Source organism: Corvus hawaiiensis, chromosome 4 (assembly GCF_020740725.1).
Source record: "Corvus hawaiiensis isolate bCorHaw1 chromosome 4, bCorHaw1.pri.cur, whole genome shotgun sequence".
Taxonomy (NCBI): domain Eukaryota; kingdom Metazoa; phylum Chordata; class Aves; order Passeriformes; family Corvidae; genus Corvus; species Corvus hawaiiensis.
The window spans coordinates 15,613,280-15,631,238 of record NC_063216.1 but is presented as its reverse complement, the minus strand read 5'-3'; the positions used below and the strand labels follow the sequence as shown (position 1 = coordinate 15,631,238).

Genomic DNA, 17,959 nt, shown 5'->3' with positions numbered 1-17,959 from the left:
ACACACAGCTTTCTCTATTTGCACCAAGTCTGACTCACTTCAAAATCCTGACCGGCCTGGCACTTCCAGTTCAAATGACAATACAAAGGCAAAACAATTCACACTTCAAAGGAGGTGCCACAGTCAGGCAGCCAAGGAATTTGGAATTTTGATCCTGCCCACCCTAACGAAATGAGCCTTCTTAAGACTTAACATGTGCTGGGGTTTTAGGAGTTCCCCTTCTGTTTTCTTTTTCTCTTAAAGAATTTTCCCCATACATGTTGCCAGGGGGACAAATTACTGGGTGCTTAAGAAAAACAAAAGACCTGGCCACAGGGGGAGGGGGTCCATCTGGCTACTCTCTTTCACCTGGGCTTGTGGGCTGTTAGTTCCCGGTGTTTGGATGGAGAGAGAGGACGGAAGGAATTCGTCAGCACTGGAGACTTCTGCTTCTTCAGCTGCCTTCCTTCTATCAGAGAGAGCCTGGGACCCCCGGCCCACCTTCCCTGCCCCGCTGGGAGCCGGGCTGTGGCTGCCCTGCCTCTCCGTTGCTTCGAGCCTTCGCTGCGCTGTAGCTCTGCTCGCCCTGCCTGCCCAGACCTCCGGGGGGTTCCCTGTTTGAATACATCGCATCTGCCACCCGGGATTTGTGCTCGTCCCTGCTGTTCCAGCCTGCTGTTCTCGAGGGTCCGGCCGGACACCGGGATCAGCTGCCCAGGGGTTTGTGAAGCCTTTGTCCCATCCCTTCCCGGGATCCCAGACCACCAGTGCCGCGTGCTCCCCGAGCTCGCTCCGGAGCGCCCCCTGCAGCCGCGGGGGAACCATCGCACCTGCCCTGCTCACCGGGAGCCGCCAGCGCCCCTGCCGGCTGCGAGCGGAACTGCACCCAAGGGGAAAGGGCCCGACCGCCGAGAAGGGATGGACTGGGTTTGTGATTGTTTGCTGTTACTGCCATAGTTATTGCTGTTTGTTTGACTTGTTGTACACATAGAGATATATAATAGCAAAGAACTGTTATTCCTATTTCCCACATCTTTGCCTAAAAGCCCCTTGATTTCAAAATTATAATAACTCAGAGGGAAGGGGGTTGCATTTTTTTTTCATTTCAAGGGAGACTCCTGCCTTCCTTGGCAAACACCTGTCTTTCAAACCAAGACAACATGAAAAGGGAATGAAAAGCTAATGAAAGCACTCATGGTGTCTTGTCCACCACATACCTAATTCCACTACAAGTAGGGAGCAGCAGGGAGAACATAACAAGGAGCCTGGAATGCTGCGATTCCAAGATACCAGTGCAGCATGGATTGCAGGTACAAGAGGGAAGGTCACAGGAGGATGGAAGGCTCTTCACCTTGTGGGACACCTGCCACATGGTCAAGGGCTGTCACTGCTTCTGCCAGAGGCAGCGCTGGGAAAAAAATCATGCCTGTGGTTAAGCGTGGTTTGGCTCCAAAGTCAGCAGGAGCACAAAGGGGATGAATCTGGCTATCCCTGCACACTCAGCTACCCACTCTTTCCTCCTCTTTCTGATAGGAAAGAAATCTCAGTTCAAAATTCCAAGCCCAATTGAACCTGGCAAGTTTAAAGTACAAGCATGGAAATGAATCAGCCCCTTCCCAGAAAAGTTTATGTTTTACCCAAAAGCTTAAACACAAAGGATTGCCCATTTCAAAAACATCACCGTGCTCATTCAATCCTCAAACCTTTTGAGATTGCAGCACATAAAATTCAGTGCTCAGTGTCACATTTGGATTTGGAATGCTGTAGGCAGATGCTACAAGCTGGGGTGGTGACTCTGCCACCAGACCACATCCCAAAGGCCTGTTTCTGAAAATGTGCATTTCTCAAAAAGCATACTAAATTATTTACTTCTTCATTCTATGAGAAGGGGCAGGTAGGGCTGAGCAAGTTGGCATTCTGTTGGTTTTATCCTCTTCCAAACCTGGAAGGGCTGGTTTTGGATCCAGGCAAGATTCCCAGCCAGCCCTCGCTATGATGAATTTTGCCATCATCACCATGAACAGTTTTCAGAGTGACTTGTAATTGCAATGAAAACTCCTATTCACACCTCTTGGAAATATTGGTTTAGGCTGTTCAGCTGAGGATGAGTGAAACAAGTGTGAACTAATGCACATGCCCAACCATTCTCAGCTTATTACAGGCAAGAATTAGCTTTTGCTGTAGGAAATGGAAATTCCAGAATAGCCACACAAAGCTGTAGACTCAAAATCTGTCCCTGTCTATACTGCTTAGTCTTCCAGCAGTGTTCAGCCACTGCCAGACATAAACCAGTGTTTTACAGGAGGAAGAAAAAGGAGAGGAGCTCCAGCATCCAGTTCCTGCCAGACACTCCATGGACAGACTGCAGAGGAACAGAAACAAAAGACCTGGTAATGCCTAATTTCAAAAGGTACAGAGGGGCACCCACATCACAGGAAATACAAAAATGATTTGGGCATTGTCTGTGTCCAAAACCAGTGGGAAGACTCAGGGTTAAACACAGGAAGTAACATAGGAAATGCATGTCCCTCTTCCTACAACATGATGGTCTTTCCTCACAAGGACAGGCCCAGCACCTGACATCCATTTAAGCCACTTGTATTATACATCCTACACATCCAGGTGGTTACAGCTCCTCTGGGAAGCACAATTCCTGGAGACTGTAGCTCTCAGAGTGAACGAGCTCTTCACTGGAGTCCTCTGCTCCTGCTGCTGACCACCGATTTCAAAGACACATTTGATCTGTTTCCCAGGCAAAGCAGGAGCTGAGACGATCAAGCCAAGATCAAAGAGATCAATTCAGATAGGATGCTAAACCAATTAATAATAGAAAGGGATCTGCTTACACTGCCAGCATTTATAGTTACAGTCTTGCTGCTGTTTATTGTTCAAGTTTTACAATGAAAGTAATTTTTTTAGAAGTAATTCAAGGCTAGCAAACACCAAATCACTGGTAGACTTCCAATGACACTTCTTTTGCTGTCTGGAGTCACTAAAATCAGGTGTAGTTGCTAGAGTTCTTCCTCCTATTTTGCATATATCTTACTCCTCCTGGTTTCTCTTCCTGTGTATTCCAGGATAGCAGCCAGACCTTCTGACTCTTGCATGATCTGGAATTTTCACCCATGGGACTCTGGTTCCTGTATCAGCTCTTTCCTGTCTTGAGGGCTGGTCAAGATTAGAATTCGTTAAGAAGGATAAAGCCAGGAGATTTGCAAAAAAAAAAAAAAAAAGAAAGACAGAGCAGGAACTTTTATTGAGTGAAACATCCCTGTTTCTTTCTTCAGCAAGAAAATAATCATGGCAACAAGAAAAAAAAATACAACCAAAAAAAGTAATAAAAAAGTGCATCTGTTGCAACCATTATTCTTGTCTCTCTTTTTGACTCTTATTTTGCAGAGTTTAAAATAGCAATTTTTCCTCTTCCTTTGCTTTTTTTTCTCAGAGTGCAGCATCAGTCATTAGTTTCTCCTTTAGTTTCTGCAAAGAAACCCAGATTCATAAGAACATGTGATCTCACATGACACAAAATACCTTGAACTTTTCAAAATTTTTATATCTCAAAATTAAACACATACCCCCCACACAGACACCCTTCCAAAGAATATTGCATATGACACCTTTCAACAATTCTAGAGTAACGTAATTCTGTTTCCAAGATAAAAGCCCGAGAACCCAAACAGGAAGCTCTCCCTTCCCCTTCTCCCTTCTTGCTGAAGTTCTGCCTTGAAGAGACATGTTTATGCCTCTGGAAATCTTAGAAATAATCAGTTCTGTGTAGCCATGCAGCTCACAACAGATGATGTCTGAGGAAACACAAAACTTTGCCATCTATTTTACTGACTTTTCTGTCCCCGTTTCTAAAAACAGACGGATCTATGAACTAAGTATAGGATAGGTACAGGATCATGGGAGCTGTCTCAGGCAGTAGCTCACATAAAAAATCATGCCACAGTTTTCATCCTGCATTCGGGGGAGCTACTGCTATCTTGGAACTCTTTCCTTTCCCCCCCTTCCTTCTCCAAGAAAACAATCAGTTGGTTACCAACAATATTCTCTCCTTTCTTGCTGCTGCTCTTTACGTCCTCTTTTTCAGCGAGAGCTGCCAACTCTGGCTCTGTTTGGTGGCTCTGGTAGGAACTCTGGTCTGGTGGTGTCACTCCCTGCTGTGTTCCAGTCTGTGGCATGGATTCCAGTGCTGTTCCATTGGGCACTTGAAGAAGATATGGCTCTGTGAAGTACTGTCCTCCTGCCATGCTTGAAAAAGGCATTTGGGAATGCAACTGATTGGAGAAAGGAGCTCCCTGCATGTAGAAATCACTCCAGGGCACAGCTGGATAGGCAGGGATGTCTGCTGAGGGAAAAGCCACCAAGAAAAGACAGAATAATGAAAAGAATGGAAGCATGTCTGTATACAAGATGTGTGTGTTGTGCTTAGCTCAGTGCAAACACAGGATTGCAGTGCAGCAGACACCACACACACATCAAGGATCACTTTGCTGTTTACACTGCAGTGTATTTATCCAAAACATGGTTCTTAGGGAAAAAAGCTTAAGAAGTTCACAGCATTTTTATAATCAGGAAAAAACCCCATGATGCCACTCAGCACTGATCCTGAGTGTACGTAATGATAGTAGAGACACCACTCCAATTTTTTTTTCCAGTCCCATTTTCCAGGTTAGCTCTGCCAAGCATAAGCTGGATGCTTAATCTTCACTTTCATTTATGAGAGCTGTAAACCAGGAAGCAGGAATGTTTTGTTAATTAATATCTATAATTCAACTACGCTGCTCACTTGCTTACGTGCTAATGTAAGACTCACAGGTGTGTCTGCACTGATAGACTGGATTCCAGCCCTGCACTTTGGGAATGCTGGAACATTGTTAGGAAGTTGAGAGGCACTGAAACTTAGAGGAGTTGTCGCTGCCCCATCCCTGGCAGTGTCCAGGGCCAGGTTGAATGGGGCTCTGAGAAACCTGGGATAGTGGAAGGTGTCCCTGTCCATGGCAGGGGGTGGGACTGGATGAGCTTTAAAGTCCCTTCCAAACCAAACTATTCCAGGATTCTGTGAACTTGGTCATCCCCATGGCATAACAGAAAAGCCTTTCACTGCTGACTGGGCTCTGGACAGAAGTATGGAATAAGAGAATATCAACTCTGTTCCTTCAACAACCTTCCAACTTCACCAGCTTGCATCTTTACACACCCCTTTATGCTCACACAACATACCCCAAGGAATGCAACACACATTCGGGCATCAAGCCATAAAAACATTTAATTTGATGCAGTCTGGGCCACAGCCCTCTCATTATTTCTGTCACTTTGGACTGAAAAACCACAGAAAATAATAATTACGCCTTGGCACTAGAGCAGGGCGCAGGGCCAAGTGTATTAGATAGCATGGGTGCTGCCAACCTGTCCTGGACAATGTCAGCTGTGAAGAGTGGGGACAGGAGCCAGCTTGCAGCCTGATGTGAGTCAGACTCTGAGTCAGACTTCCCCCAAGGTCCACAGAAATGGTACAAAACCAGCATCTGTGGTCTAAAACTCTTTGTTCTCTCATGTCGTAAGACAAGGGATGGAGCTTTTGGAGCGTGACCCTAATTTAACAAACCTGTCAGTCCAAAGGAATTAACTACAACAGTTTGTCATTTGATTATACTTGGGCTTGAATAACGTCAAAATACTAACCCCAGACACAAAACAAGGAGATCAACAATGCCACTTTTACCCAGGTTTTTTTCAGAAAATTATGCTAGAATGCCTTCATCTTAGTGCTGTTGCAAATTTAAGTCAGAGGAAGAATCTTTGCCCATACTCTGTTGGCTCCTGTCTCTCTCTTCTTTTGCACTACCCTAAGATACATAACATGATTTCAGACTGGTTTCTGCAGAAGCCAAACAGTGAGAAGCCTGGTTTTCCTCACTGTCTCCAACTATCCCATTTGCTGTGGCACCTTTTCCTTTTTCTCTGCCCCCTTGACTCCCACCACACACAACAAAGGGATGTTCATTTACACAACAGGACACTCCTGGAAAAGAAAAGTTACTTCTCCAGTACAGACAGAACCTCTGCACTACCTGACACGTTCAGGGTTAATGCTCTTCCTGACGTGTGCACCCTGGGTAGTAACTTTTGATTCAAATGAACGGGTCATTCAGCACTTTAAAAAAACCAAGCATACAAGGAAATTAAGTGGAAAAAAGATGGGCACATCTGTAGATTTCAGCAGGCATGTGGACATTCCTTCTTTCTGTCACATTCATCAGTAAACTCACTGATCATAATGAATGTTTCGGGGTATTGTTTAGTTACGCCAGAGGAGCAGGATGCCAAAATATTTCAGATATTTACCTGAATTTCCACTTGGCTGTTGTGGCATGAGTGGTCCCCCTGTGTGGTTTTGTACATAGCCTTCTGTGGCTCCATAGGTTATGGCTCCACTGTTGGCAGATAAGGCAGGGAAAGCTGCATGGGACTCCAGGGGTGTTGGAGGAGGGACATGGTCACTGGAGAACACATTGCTGGCCAGGTGACCTGGGTGGCAGAACTGGGAGAGCTGGGAGAGCTGGTAGATTTCCCCCCCGCTGCTGTACTGACAGTAGGTGGCCTCCAGGTCGTCTCCAGGCTCCAGCTGCTCGAGGTAAGGGCAGGAAACCGTGGAACTGAAGCTGCAGGGGGCAAGGAGAGAGGCAACCCAGAGATTAAAGGAGAGTCAACAGCTACAGCAATCTGTACAATTAAAAACTGGTTTATTGCCTACCCTTCCTCCCAAATGCCAGGCACAGGACAAGGGCAACAGAAGCCACTTGAGCCAAGTGCTTTCACAGCAGGATTCTTGAACAATGGGTATTAGTGGGGATTATCTTCCCACTCTCCAAAGCACACCCCAAAGCTTGGAACACCCTCACTTTCACTTGACAGGCATGCAATTCTGAGAGCACTCTAAGTACAGGCAGCACCTGTCTCATAGCAGGTACCCTGTCCTATTATGCACATTTTCATTCTCCATTTAAAGGATATTGTCACATCTGCATCTCAATTTTCATTTCTGCTCTCACCTAATTCCTTGTCCCCTGTTCCACCTTCACCCTCCCAAGGCTTCTCTCCCAGGAGCCACTTTTTTGATCTCCCTCAAAGACACTTCATCTGTTCCTACCCTTGATTCTGGACGCAGTAAGCGAAGGCTTCCCTGGAGCCGTTTTCCTGACTGGCCAAGCTGCATTCACTGCTGGGCGTGTCCAGCATCAGGGGAACAATGTGGCCGTGGGGGTTAAAGGCCAGGCTGAGCGGCAGGCTGGCCCTGCGGATGGGAGGAGGGCTGGGAAGACTAGGGAAGCACTCCACGCCGCTGGAATTGAAGGGCAGCTGCGGCAGCGCCTTGGTCTGAGCTTGTGCTTCACACGGTGCCACCATTCCTGCCACCGAGGAGGCTGTGGATAAAACAGAGAGACTGTCACTGTGCTGTCACACTGGGAATCAGCAGGAGCAAGCAGAGGGAATGACAAGAGGAGCAGGACAGAAAAGCAAGATGCCAGTGAAAGAGTGGACATTAATTGATGGGAATTAAAGTAAATGAGTACCAGCACTGTTGAGAAGCAACAGGGAGTAGCAGCAAGCTCTCTGGAACACAGGATGATGCTTATTGGTTAAATAAAATTACCTTTGTGATTTCAGTCTCTGCATACTATCTTTATCCAGCTCTCAAGAAGGCAGCCAAATGAAGCAAAGTACTTCCTGGAAAAAAGCCAGGAACAATCCCCCAGTCATCTTCCATTTCTACTGTCCTCTGGGAATAGTGTGCTGCACAGATCACCCTTTTGAAAAAATGAACTGTGGTTTGAAAGAAACAAAGCTGTGACTTTACGAAACCATGTCTAGGCCACTTTGAAACCCACTTTCACTCCTGGTTTGGCCTCTGATGAGTCATGCCAAAAACAAAAATTTAGAAAGTAGAGATGGCAGCTGAAGGTCCTTGGGAAAAAGAAGCTGGGAGATGGAAAAGGAAACCAGCACCTTTTGGTTGGCTAGGATCTTGTCTGGTGACCTGTCTCCTCACTCACTTCTGGAAAAGGAGAGAGGAACAGTTTCCTACAGAACAGCCTCTGTGGAATAGAGAAAATGAAAGATCAGAATCAGGTATGCTGATGATCCAGAGTAATAACCATACATAAGCTCAAAAAGCTTGGGCATGGTGAAGGAAAATGAGTTTCTCTCTTATTATGGCAATTAACAAATGGTTTCTCTTTTCACAAGTGTAGCCATCAAGTGTGCAAGAAGCTGAAATGATTTCTCCAATCTAGCTAGGAGTTTCTCCAGTCTAGCACAAGGATGAGGAAGAGAAGAGAATATATCACCAGCTGCTCAGGTGAAGCACTCCCACACATGGCAAAGCTTTCAGGGAAAGTCTGCAGCTGCACTTCACCCTTGCAGGCATAGAGAGTAACATCAAATGCACTCCAACAGGTGTGAATCAAAGGCCTTAAACACAAACCTAAACCTACAGATGCCACAACAAGCATTAGTAGCCTTTAGAGAATTTTGGAACGCACGTCCAGAGAGCCAACGAGGAGTTTTCACTTCAACATCTCGCAGCACTGCTTCTCAGATTCCCCAGTGTGCTGGGCAGTTCTGTATCTCTTATTGCATCTTGCCACATTCTGTTTTTTTCCAGCTCTCTGCAGCCATAGAGAGAAGGAATCACGATGTTTCAATGAAAACTTTTCAAGTTTTCAATAGCCCTGATTCTGGGCTCAGTCAGAAAACTGAAGCAAGATCTAGGATGGCATCTCTAAAGCATTCACATGCCCAAGCAGTTCTCAGTGGTTTATTTTTTCTGTTTGAACACACTATTTATCCATGCCAGGCAGCATCTCTGATGCACCTGTCACATTCCTGGGTTTTGGCTTAGCCAGCAATGAAACTGAAGATCTCTTCTGATTTTTTTAAAGCCCTTCTTTTGCACTGGTTCTCCTGACCATTGTGCCCCAGAATGTTCACACACATGTTATGGAACTGCAGCCATGGGGGACACAACTTACCTGAAAACCAGTCTATATCCAGGAAAAGCTTCAGTTCAATAATGACAGCAGGATGAGCTGTTGTGCAGATGGCCCTGCTCTTCCTCAGGATGAACACAAGCAGCCCAAGAATCACTTCTAAACTCACTTTCATACCTACTAAGAATTAGATTTTTTTTTTAAAATAGTATTTGCAACACTTAGTGCAGATAATATTTGTGGATCATGGCAATAGGATCCCCAGGAAATGAGACTGTGAGACAGCAGCCTCAATCTCCAGAGCTGGTTCAGCCTTTTGTAAAGTCACCTCTGCTTCTCTGTCCTTTCAAAGAGACACTGAAATTGTGTCTTCTAAATAGTCACAAATGCAGTAAGAACAAACAATTCCCAGAGAAGTAATATCTGCTAAATCTAACGTATCTACAGAAGATTCCAGAGTTGTTCCATGCAGAATTCTGACCCCTGGCTTGACATAATACTCACATTGTACAATTCTGTTGCTCTTACTGACACTGATGTAGAGAGAAAGAAAACCTCAGAAGGCTTCCCAGTGAACATGGGAATGTAACAGTAGGATTTTTATTTCTTGCTTCCATTACTTCTGGGTTCTCAGTCCATGAGACAACCTTGGGAATTTTTGGAGAGCAATTTAATAATTTACAGCTTCAGATCTCTGAACCAGTCCTGGCTTACACTTAACTCCAGAATGGTTATTCTGTTTCCAGCCTTTACTGGAACATCAAGGGCCATCACAAAGCTTTTCATAGATTTGTCCTCATCTTGAAATTATGAGAAAACACATTTGTTCAAAATTTGTTCGAAAGCCAGAATCCGGTAAGTGAAGCTTATTTGGAGCTTGTCATTTATTTACTGTTCTTTGACAGACCATATCCAACTTCATCCAATTGCTCCCAAGATTTCCATTCCAATCCCATCTCTGCCAGTGAATTCAATCACCTTGCTTTTTGCTTAAGAGTTACCTGCACAGGCTGGGTACCTGACAGGTGTCCTCAGCAAGGCAGACACATGAAACAAAGGATTTCCTGCAAAAGCACCAGTGGGGCAGAGGCACAGAAAGGAACTTTTCTTCCGAAAGAAAACGTAAGCCAGTGAATCACAGATACATATGTATCAGTAAGGAATCTCAGAAAACAAAGAAAAACTTCAAATAACTGTCAGTGTCAAAAAAAGCCATTAATTTCAATCATGCTGTCTAGCAAAAGTGAAGAAAAACCAATTCTAAGATCAAAGCAAGCTCAAAATTGAAGTTTTGAGGCACAAAAGGCTCTTATGGCAAGTAGTGTGGCTACTATCCAAATCAGAAGCCGTAACTGCCAGGAAGGTAACACACATCTCAAATACAACTCACTGACATCTTTAATCAGCTTGTTTGGAGAACTGGTAAAAACAGTGGGACATAAAAAAAAAACCCAAACCAAACCCACAAACCAACAGACAGTCAGAAGCACTGGGTAGAGCAAGGTAAAACAATGGGAATTGCAGCACTGAACACTCTCCAAAGGTCGTGGGTAACACACCACACTATTCTCACGCTCTTAAATAATTTTCTTGTCCTGCTGAAAGTGGTTAAAAAGGAAAGCACCTGAACAGCCACTCCAGCAGGTCACACTCTGTGGGCCCCACTGCACCATGATGCACAAAGTGTTTTGCTGAAACCACCCATGACCTGTTTCCACAAGGAACACTACTAATCAATTGGTTTTGCGTTGTAAATTGATAACCTTTGTTATTCAGCTGTTCCTGCTTTTATTTTGCTCCTGTTAATTTGGATTTTATCCTATCCAAGTTTTGTTTCCTTCATTTTCTGAGATATCCTAATAAAGAAAACAGTTGGTCCCTAGATGGCCCTATTTCTAGGCAAGCTTTTTTTTTTGAACAAGGATGCTGAATGGATTCAGGTCACATTGGCTTTCATTTTCTTCCTGTTTTTTTGCTTTCATTCTTAAAGAGAAAAAGTCTGCCTGTGCAATGGTAAACAACAACAAAAAAAGCAAGTTTCATTTCCCATAGCTGTGTTATCCTGCATCTAGGAAGGCAAAACTGCAACTGGAGTTTTCCAGGTGATTGTGCCATGCAGATCTCTCTTCTACAAGGACTCTCTACATGTAGTATCAGTCTTTTCCCTCAGAGAGGACACTTGCCCTTTCATTTCTCTGACAGATACTATCTAACGGAGCAAATGGCTTCACACTGACAGAGAGTAGGTTTAGTCTGGGTATTAGAAGGAAGTCCTTCGCTGTGAGGCCCTGGCACAGGTTGCTCAGAGAAGCTGTGCCTGCACCATCCCTGGAAGTGCCCAAAGCTAGGTTGGATGGGGCTCAGAGCAACCTGGGATAGTGGAAGGTGTCCCTGCCCCTGGCAGGGGTGTTGGAATGAGATGATTTTTAAGGTCCCTTCCAACCCAAACCATTCTGTGATTCCCTGATATTCTCTCTTGACTAAATAGTGTCTGCAGAGGTACTTTAGGAACCAGGAGAGGTTCCTAAAGCATAGAAATCAGAGGATATTTGGGTTGTTTCCTTTAAACAAACTGTTTCGCAAAACCTCGGTTTCTATCCAATTCAATACAGGGCTCAACAGATTACACCACTTCATCACTCTGAAAGCAGTGAATTACTCAAACACTTTGACCATATTTACTCTGTTGCAAGAAGTGGAAAAACTGGAACTAACTGAATTACTGTCCTATTGGTTAAAAAGGTCATTGGATTGACTAAAGGAGCCCTTGCCTTGAGAGGATGACAGGCAAACTTAAATGACAGAAGTACTGAATTAGATTATCAAGAAAATATTTCAATTACATACTTCTAGCATTCTAAGCTTGTTGATGCACTCTTACAGCTGCTTTCCACAGTACCAAAATACCTTTAAGGTAAAAGCACTGTTAAAAAATTTGAGTCATTCTTAGAAAATGAGTTGCAGGAAACGGCCTTAACACTGATAACTAAACACTGATATATTTAGAAGACAACAAGGGGACAGACATGATGACAATAAATTCAAAATAACTAATTACACTGGGAAGCAGGAGAACACACACAGCAGTACCACATGTCAGCACATCTACTGATTGGGATATCCGTCCCTAAGGAAGTGGTGGAGTCCTCATCACTTTGGAAATCTTTCAATATTGTGCCAACTTGGAAACACAAACATATCTAGGAAATGCTTTAGGGAGCATCCCTGACTCTAGGGAATGCTCTTGGATTGCATACATCAATAAACAATTAAACAAATCCTCTCTCTTTCATCGCCATCAATCTTTTAACTCAGCTCAGGTAGAAAACTGGTTGAACAGCACACCCCACTGACTTAAAACTCCACTGCAACATGGATTAAATTCAGCCCTCAGCTTTAGAACTCAGCTATTTGCACTCCCTCAAGGTCTTGCATGAAACAGAAACTTGCCCTGCCTGGAGAAGCCAAGGAAGCCCCGTTGGATGTGTAAAGGTATGGAGTACCTGAGGGAGCCTCTACAACACCCAGCAGTTCACAGAGTGCACCTTCCTCACACAGCTCACTTGGCTCAGGCTGTAGCCAGAATGTTTCCATCAAAACCAGAATATGGGGAGTGTGTATCTGCCATGGAGAACATCAGAACCAGAACAACACTTCCCTCTTCATTTACAGCCGCGGGGCCAGTGTCAAACAGCTGCTATGGAAGAATGCCCTGCTCACTTATCCTTATGAAGCCCTGTTCAGAATTCCTTGCTGGCTTGTGCTAGGATAGGAACAAGGACTGCAAATTTATCTCCAGAATAGTCACAGAGGCACCACAGTGCTGGTACATAACTGGTAGAGACTCAATCAGCAGTGAGCTGCTATATCTACAATCACAGAATCATTGAAGAGACCTTAAACACCATCTCATTCCACCCCCTGCCATGGGCAGGGACACCTTCCACCAGACCAGGTTGCTCAGAGCCCCATCCAACCTGGCCTTGGACACTTCCAGGGATGTGGCAGCCACAGCTTCTCTGTGCCAGTGCCTCACCACCCTCACAGGAAAGAATTTCTTCCTAATATCTAACCTGTATTTCCCTTCTTTCAGTTTGAAGCCATTCCCTCTTGTCCCACCACTACAGTTCCTGATGAAAAGTTCCTCTGCAGCTTCCTTGTAGGCCCCTTCTAATACTGGAAGAGTCCTACAATGTCTCCACAAAACCTTTTCTCCTCCAGGCAGAACAGCCCCAACTTTCTCAGCCTGTAGAGTGAGCTGGTGTCACTTTTTGCATTGATGGCATAAGGCTCTGACATGGCCTTTCCTAAAGCATTTGGGAATCTTCCAGCTCCACCAGCTAATGCTGTAGCTGTGCAAAACACTCGTGCTGGTCAGGGTCTCACCTGAGGCAGAAGTGAGGGATGCAGGGTGTGTGCTGAGCAGGCTGGAGGAGTCCCCAGCTCCAGGGTCTCCTCCCAGCACGGCAGGCTGGTCTCCAGCAGCATCAGGCAATGGAAGCACAGGCAGAGGAGGTGCCCTGCAGGCAGACACAGAGGACAAGACAAGGCATTATGACCATCATGCACTCTTCTATCTGACAAGGGGCAGATCCTACATCACAAGCAGGTGGAAAGGGAAAGCACTGGCTGACTACAAGTGCAAGGAATCAAGTCTTGTACCAAGTCTTTGGGGAGGCAGCCCCAGGTTACTTGTATAGGACAGGCAGCAGGGACAGTGCAATGAAGTAAGTCAGGTGCTCTCCAATCTTTCATTTCTCCTCTTCCACTTAATTTTTCCTCTTTTCATTCAGTTTTCTTCCTAAGAAGACACTCACTCCAGATTGCCATAAATACATCCCTATGGAGATTGATTTCTTCTCTCACACATTCACCATCCCTTGAAAGACCATCTCTCGTCTCACACAGTCCCTTCCCCCCCCATTAATGTCCTCTGCTCACATATGAAAGGTACTACCTTGTATTTCTTCAAAGTCCATGGCTTTCTAAGACTGATCTAAGCAAGCAGCATTTCCATCACCAAGTGAAAATCCATGGAAATGGAAAGCAGTGGTGGGAGAACTGGGTTAAAAGAATCCCCAAACTCACCCAAAGCACCTGGGCGATGCATTCACAGAAACTAAAAATGAAGAGATGATTCCATAAACGTTTCCATCTCATCCCTTGCTCTCTACATGACTTCAGCCAGAGCAATTTCAGTAGTTTCGTTTCAAAATTAATTTGATTAATGTGTGCAACAGGTTAATCAAAAGGACTTTTAAGAGGGTCCACCACAATTTACCCAGAAATCTGACACGCTACCTAGGTCCAAATCAGTGCTCAGTTGTTCACTGTTTAAAGGTAAAGGGGAAATGGCAAAAGAAAATATTTAATTTGTTAGGTACTGGTTGTGGAGAAATAAGAAAACAGAGTAAGTTCCTCACCCATAATCCTCTGATCCAAAGGGGACTGACAGAGCTGATGATGTTGGGTATTTTCTGTTGCCTTTCATACTCAACTTCTCCAATTTCCGCCACTTTGCCCTGCGATTCTGAAACCAGACCTGAAAAACGGAAAGAAAGGAATGCATTCAGGGAAGAAACCATCTACACATGGGGACCCTGGCAATGTCCCAGTCCCTGTCCCCTTTTCTGCACAGAACCCAAAGGCAGCACTTTCCCCCAGCAGGCGTTACCAGGATACGCTGTGGTGTCACACCAACCACAGCTGCAATCTCCCTCCTCTTCTCATTGTCAGGATAGTGGTCTTCCTGGAACATCTTCTCCAGCTCTTCTAGCTGCTCTAGAAATGATACAATGCCCAAAGAGAGAGAGATGGGAAGTATGCGACAAGAAAACAAGAAAAAAAATTAACAAGAGAGGGAAACAGAAAAAAAAGAGCATTTTTACTATACTTAGAAATACATGAGTAACAAAAGTTTTTTTAAAAATAAACCACAAAAACAAACAAAAATCTTCATTTGCTGTTTCAAAAGCAAAGAGCATTGCTAGTGATGCTTCAAATGAAAGACACTCAGCAACTTTTATTTGTGGAAGTCTTCACACATCTAATGGTGTGGAGTGCAGTGCAATACCAGTTAGAGCAGATCAGCACAGGGAAGGAAACACCAAGTGCCACTGGCACTGCCAGCACCACTGTGTGCCAGTGTGTGCCCCGGGATCTACCTGCACTATAGAAGGTGCGGGGCTTCTTCTTGACAGGTAAGGATTTTTTTCCCTTGGCCACATCATAGCTGCCTCTGGACTCCAGGACTGAAGACCCCTTGTAGGAATTCTGAACTGCAGCACTGGCTGGAGCACCTTTGGATTGCGGAGGGGCCGGGCCAATCTCCTCCTGCCTGCAGGGAGCTCCAGCCACTCCACTGGATGCTTTCTCAGCACACAGTCCACTGCTGTTGGTACTTCTCCTCTTCTTTGCATCCTTTTCAGTCCCAGCAGGGCAGTAACTCTCAGAGTGCTCTTGTGACCCTGACTGACCCGTGGGCTCCTGTGCTAATCCAACCTTCTTGTCACCACAGAAATCCGATGGTTGCCCACACACCAAGGCAAAGTCATGCTGGCCATCAAGGACCACCGAGCCTTGGGAAGACGACCCAGCTGCCTGCAGGGTGCTGTATGCCCCATCTTCCACCTTCTTTACAGAGCTGTTCCTATCTTCTATTCCCAAATTATCCTCAACTTTTTCTTGTGTGGCTGTGCCTGGGAATGCAGGTAGCACACTGCTCCCTGTACCGTGGTCACCAACAGCATCAGCATCCACCACAAAGTGCTCTGTATTCAGCAGCATGTTCTCCTTCTCATCCTGGCACTCTACAAGGCAAAAATGGGAAAAAAAAACCCAAACCCCACCCCACATGCACATTGCCTAAGCTGGATGTGCTTGGATTGGGAGTTTCAGTTACAGGGGAAGGAAAAGCCCACACAATGAAACCCAACAGTGACAAGAACCAGAGAGCTCAAAATAAAGACAGGTGCTGCCAGGAAACCAGCAGCAAAGAACCTGATATGGTCAATATGGAGATATTCAAACATCTGTGATGAGAAAAGCCTCATTTTAAAAGCAAACTGTAAACTATAGGAGGTAATTCCAGACACAGAGAATAAAGGGACGCTTGTATAGTACAAATTCAGCAGTGGGAAAATGGCCCCAGGGATAACAAAGGTCTCTGGAATAAGCAACAGAACAAAAATCAATGACTTGGCAAGATCCTGTCACCTTATTACGATGAGCAAAAGAAAGGAGCAAAATTCTGGTCTGCTGTGTGAGCAGGGATTACCTGACAAATGTCATCACTTTTTACTTTTATAGAGTTCTATCATACCCAAGCTGGCCAAGAAAAAAACATTAATTGTCAGACTTCTAATAACTGCCTTAAATTATTTCTCTGCAGCTTCAGCCACACCTCTGAGTAACAGACTTGCAAGATAGGGAGTGAATAGGGGATAAGGACAAAATTAGGTACAGAAGTCTGACTAAGATTAACAAAAGCACAAACTGTGTTACAATAAGAGAGACTGAACAGTAGAAGACAGGTCAGAAAGAACACAACAAGAGAAATAATTAAAATAGGCAACAGAACAATACAGAAGCCCTATACTTCCCCAGCTGGCATTTACATTTCCAAATAAAAAGTTCCAAAAACCTCCCAACTGGCTCAGAATGTATGAGTCTGTATGATTTCTGCTACTTAAAAAAAATGTTTAAGTGATTATTTCTGAAAAATAGGAAGTAAAATAATAAACCCAAACCCATGTATTTGCCTCTGTCTGGAGAGAAGAAAGTTTGAGCAGACTGTTGGCAGCATTTCAATAGTATGTGACAACAGAGAAACTTGATCGTTTAATTTTTTGGGGAAAAAGATAAAATAATTTCATTTCACTGTGCTCTGCTTTAGATGTATATTAGTGCAATGCCAAAATAAAGGATTTATTTCTGCCTCAGTGTCGTTTTCTGAAACAACTGTTAATCAAAGAGGAGCCCCACAACTCCAAGCAGATGGGATAATCTTCACAGAAGTATGAGGGGATGGCAGGCTGCTCCAAGAGCATCTAATTTGCTTTTTACAGGATTAAGAGAACCAAATTAGTTGTGGGGGAAAGAAACAGAAGCAGGAAACTATGCAGCTATAATAATTTGATCTTGTTAAGCAGCAATAAGTTTCCACTGCTGTTAAATGAGATGAAATATCCTGATAGGGAGGGTCAAGAACTGAACAAGGCAGAAGCTGGCTCTGGTCTATAGAATTCCTTTTCCACCATCCTCCTGATTGCATCTGAGCTTGCCTCACTCATTATGTGAAAAAAAAAAAGTATTTTCCCATTATTTGAGCAGGGGTTTTACTTGTTTCTATGCAAACACCAGTATGTGCTTCCATCACAAAATAAGCGTCCAAGTCTTATGTGGGTACCTTGTACACGTAGCAGAAATGGACACCTGGGAGTTTTATATCCTCTACAAAAATATTCCTCTGTGTGAAAGTAAACTGCTGTGTTTTATTTCTAGAACAGATACCAAAGGCCTCATAACAATTTGGGACTGTCAAGGAAAAGAGCTGAAATGAAAACCAGGTTTGGAGGGAAAGATGGGCCTTCATGGTAAAAAAGAGGGAGTTATAAAACCACTCCTTTCTCCCATCATTCAGAGACCAGACTGAACGTCACTTTGTCTCACCTTTAGACAAACAGAACCTTAAGTGAAGGGATTTTTAACCGAGTGGGAACATCAGGCATGGGTAGCCCAGAACATCTGGTGCACGAGCAGGAAACCAAGTCCCCTTTTCCATCTCACAACCACCTCCTTAGACATTCCTTGGAACAAGACAACCACTTGCACTGCAAGGTTTTTTAAGGCGTTTTGGGGCATTTGGTACAAAGCCACCTGAACACACACACACACACGGCAGGGGGGGAAAAGAAACAGCTTCAGAGGTCCCTCTACGCAAGGCAGAGAAAAACCGGACAGCGGGGGAAGGCGCAGCCGAG

At 44.7% G+C, this 17,959-nt stretch overlaps 1 protein-coding gene across 1 annotated transcript; it reads right to left on the bottom strand.

Annotated features, from left to right (window-relative positions):
* Window positions 1-1,623: 1,623 nt before the first annotated feature.
* On the bottom strand, window positions 1,624-14,781 carry NOBOX (NOBOX oogenesis homeobox). Its single transcript, XM_048302726.1, has 7 exons — window positions 14,653-14,781; window positions 14,402-14,520; window positions 13,365-13,498; window positions 7,139-7,412; window positions 6,334-6,650; window positions 4,025-4,333; window positions 1,624-3,459 (listed from the first exon to the last, which is right to left on the bottom strand). Exons 1-7 carry the CDS (start codon window positions 14,734-14,736, stop codon window positions 3,434-3,436), a joined length of 1,263 nt encoding a protein of 420 aa, XP_048158683.1. The 5' UTR covers window positions 14,737-14,781; the 3' UTR covers window positions 1,624-3,433.
* Between the last annotated feature and the right edge of the window lie 3,178 nt (window positions 14,782-17,959).

Bases quoted from the DNA above. Each gene is read 5' to 3' on its own strand.
- NOBOX (XM_048302726.1), bottom strand. From the start codon at position 14,736: ATGTTCCAGGAAGACCACTATCCTGACAATGAGAAGAGGAGGGAGATT. The intron at 6,651-7,138 runs GTAGGAACAGAT...TGCCCCCTGCAG, and splicing joins TACTGCGTCCAGAATCAAGG to CTTCAGTTCCACGGTTTCCT. The intron at 4,334-6,333 runs GTAAATATCTGA...CTTTTCCCTCAG, and splicing joins ACAGCCAAGTGGAAATTCAG to CAGACATCCCTGCCTATCCA.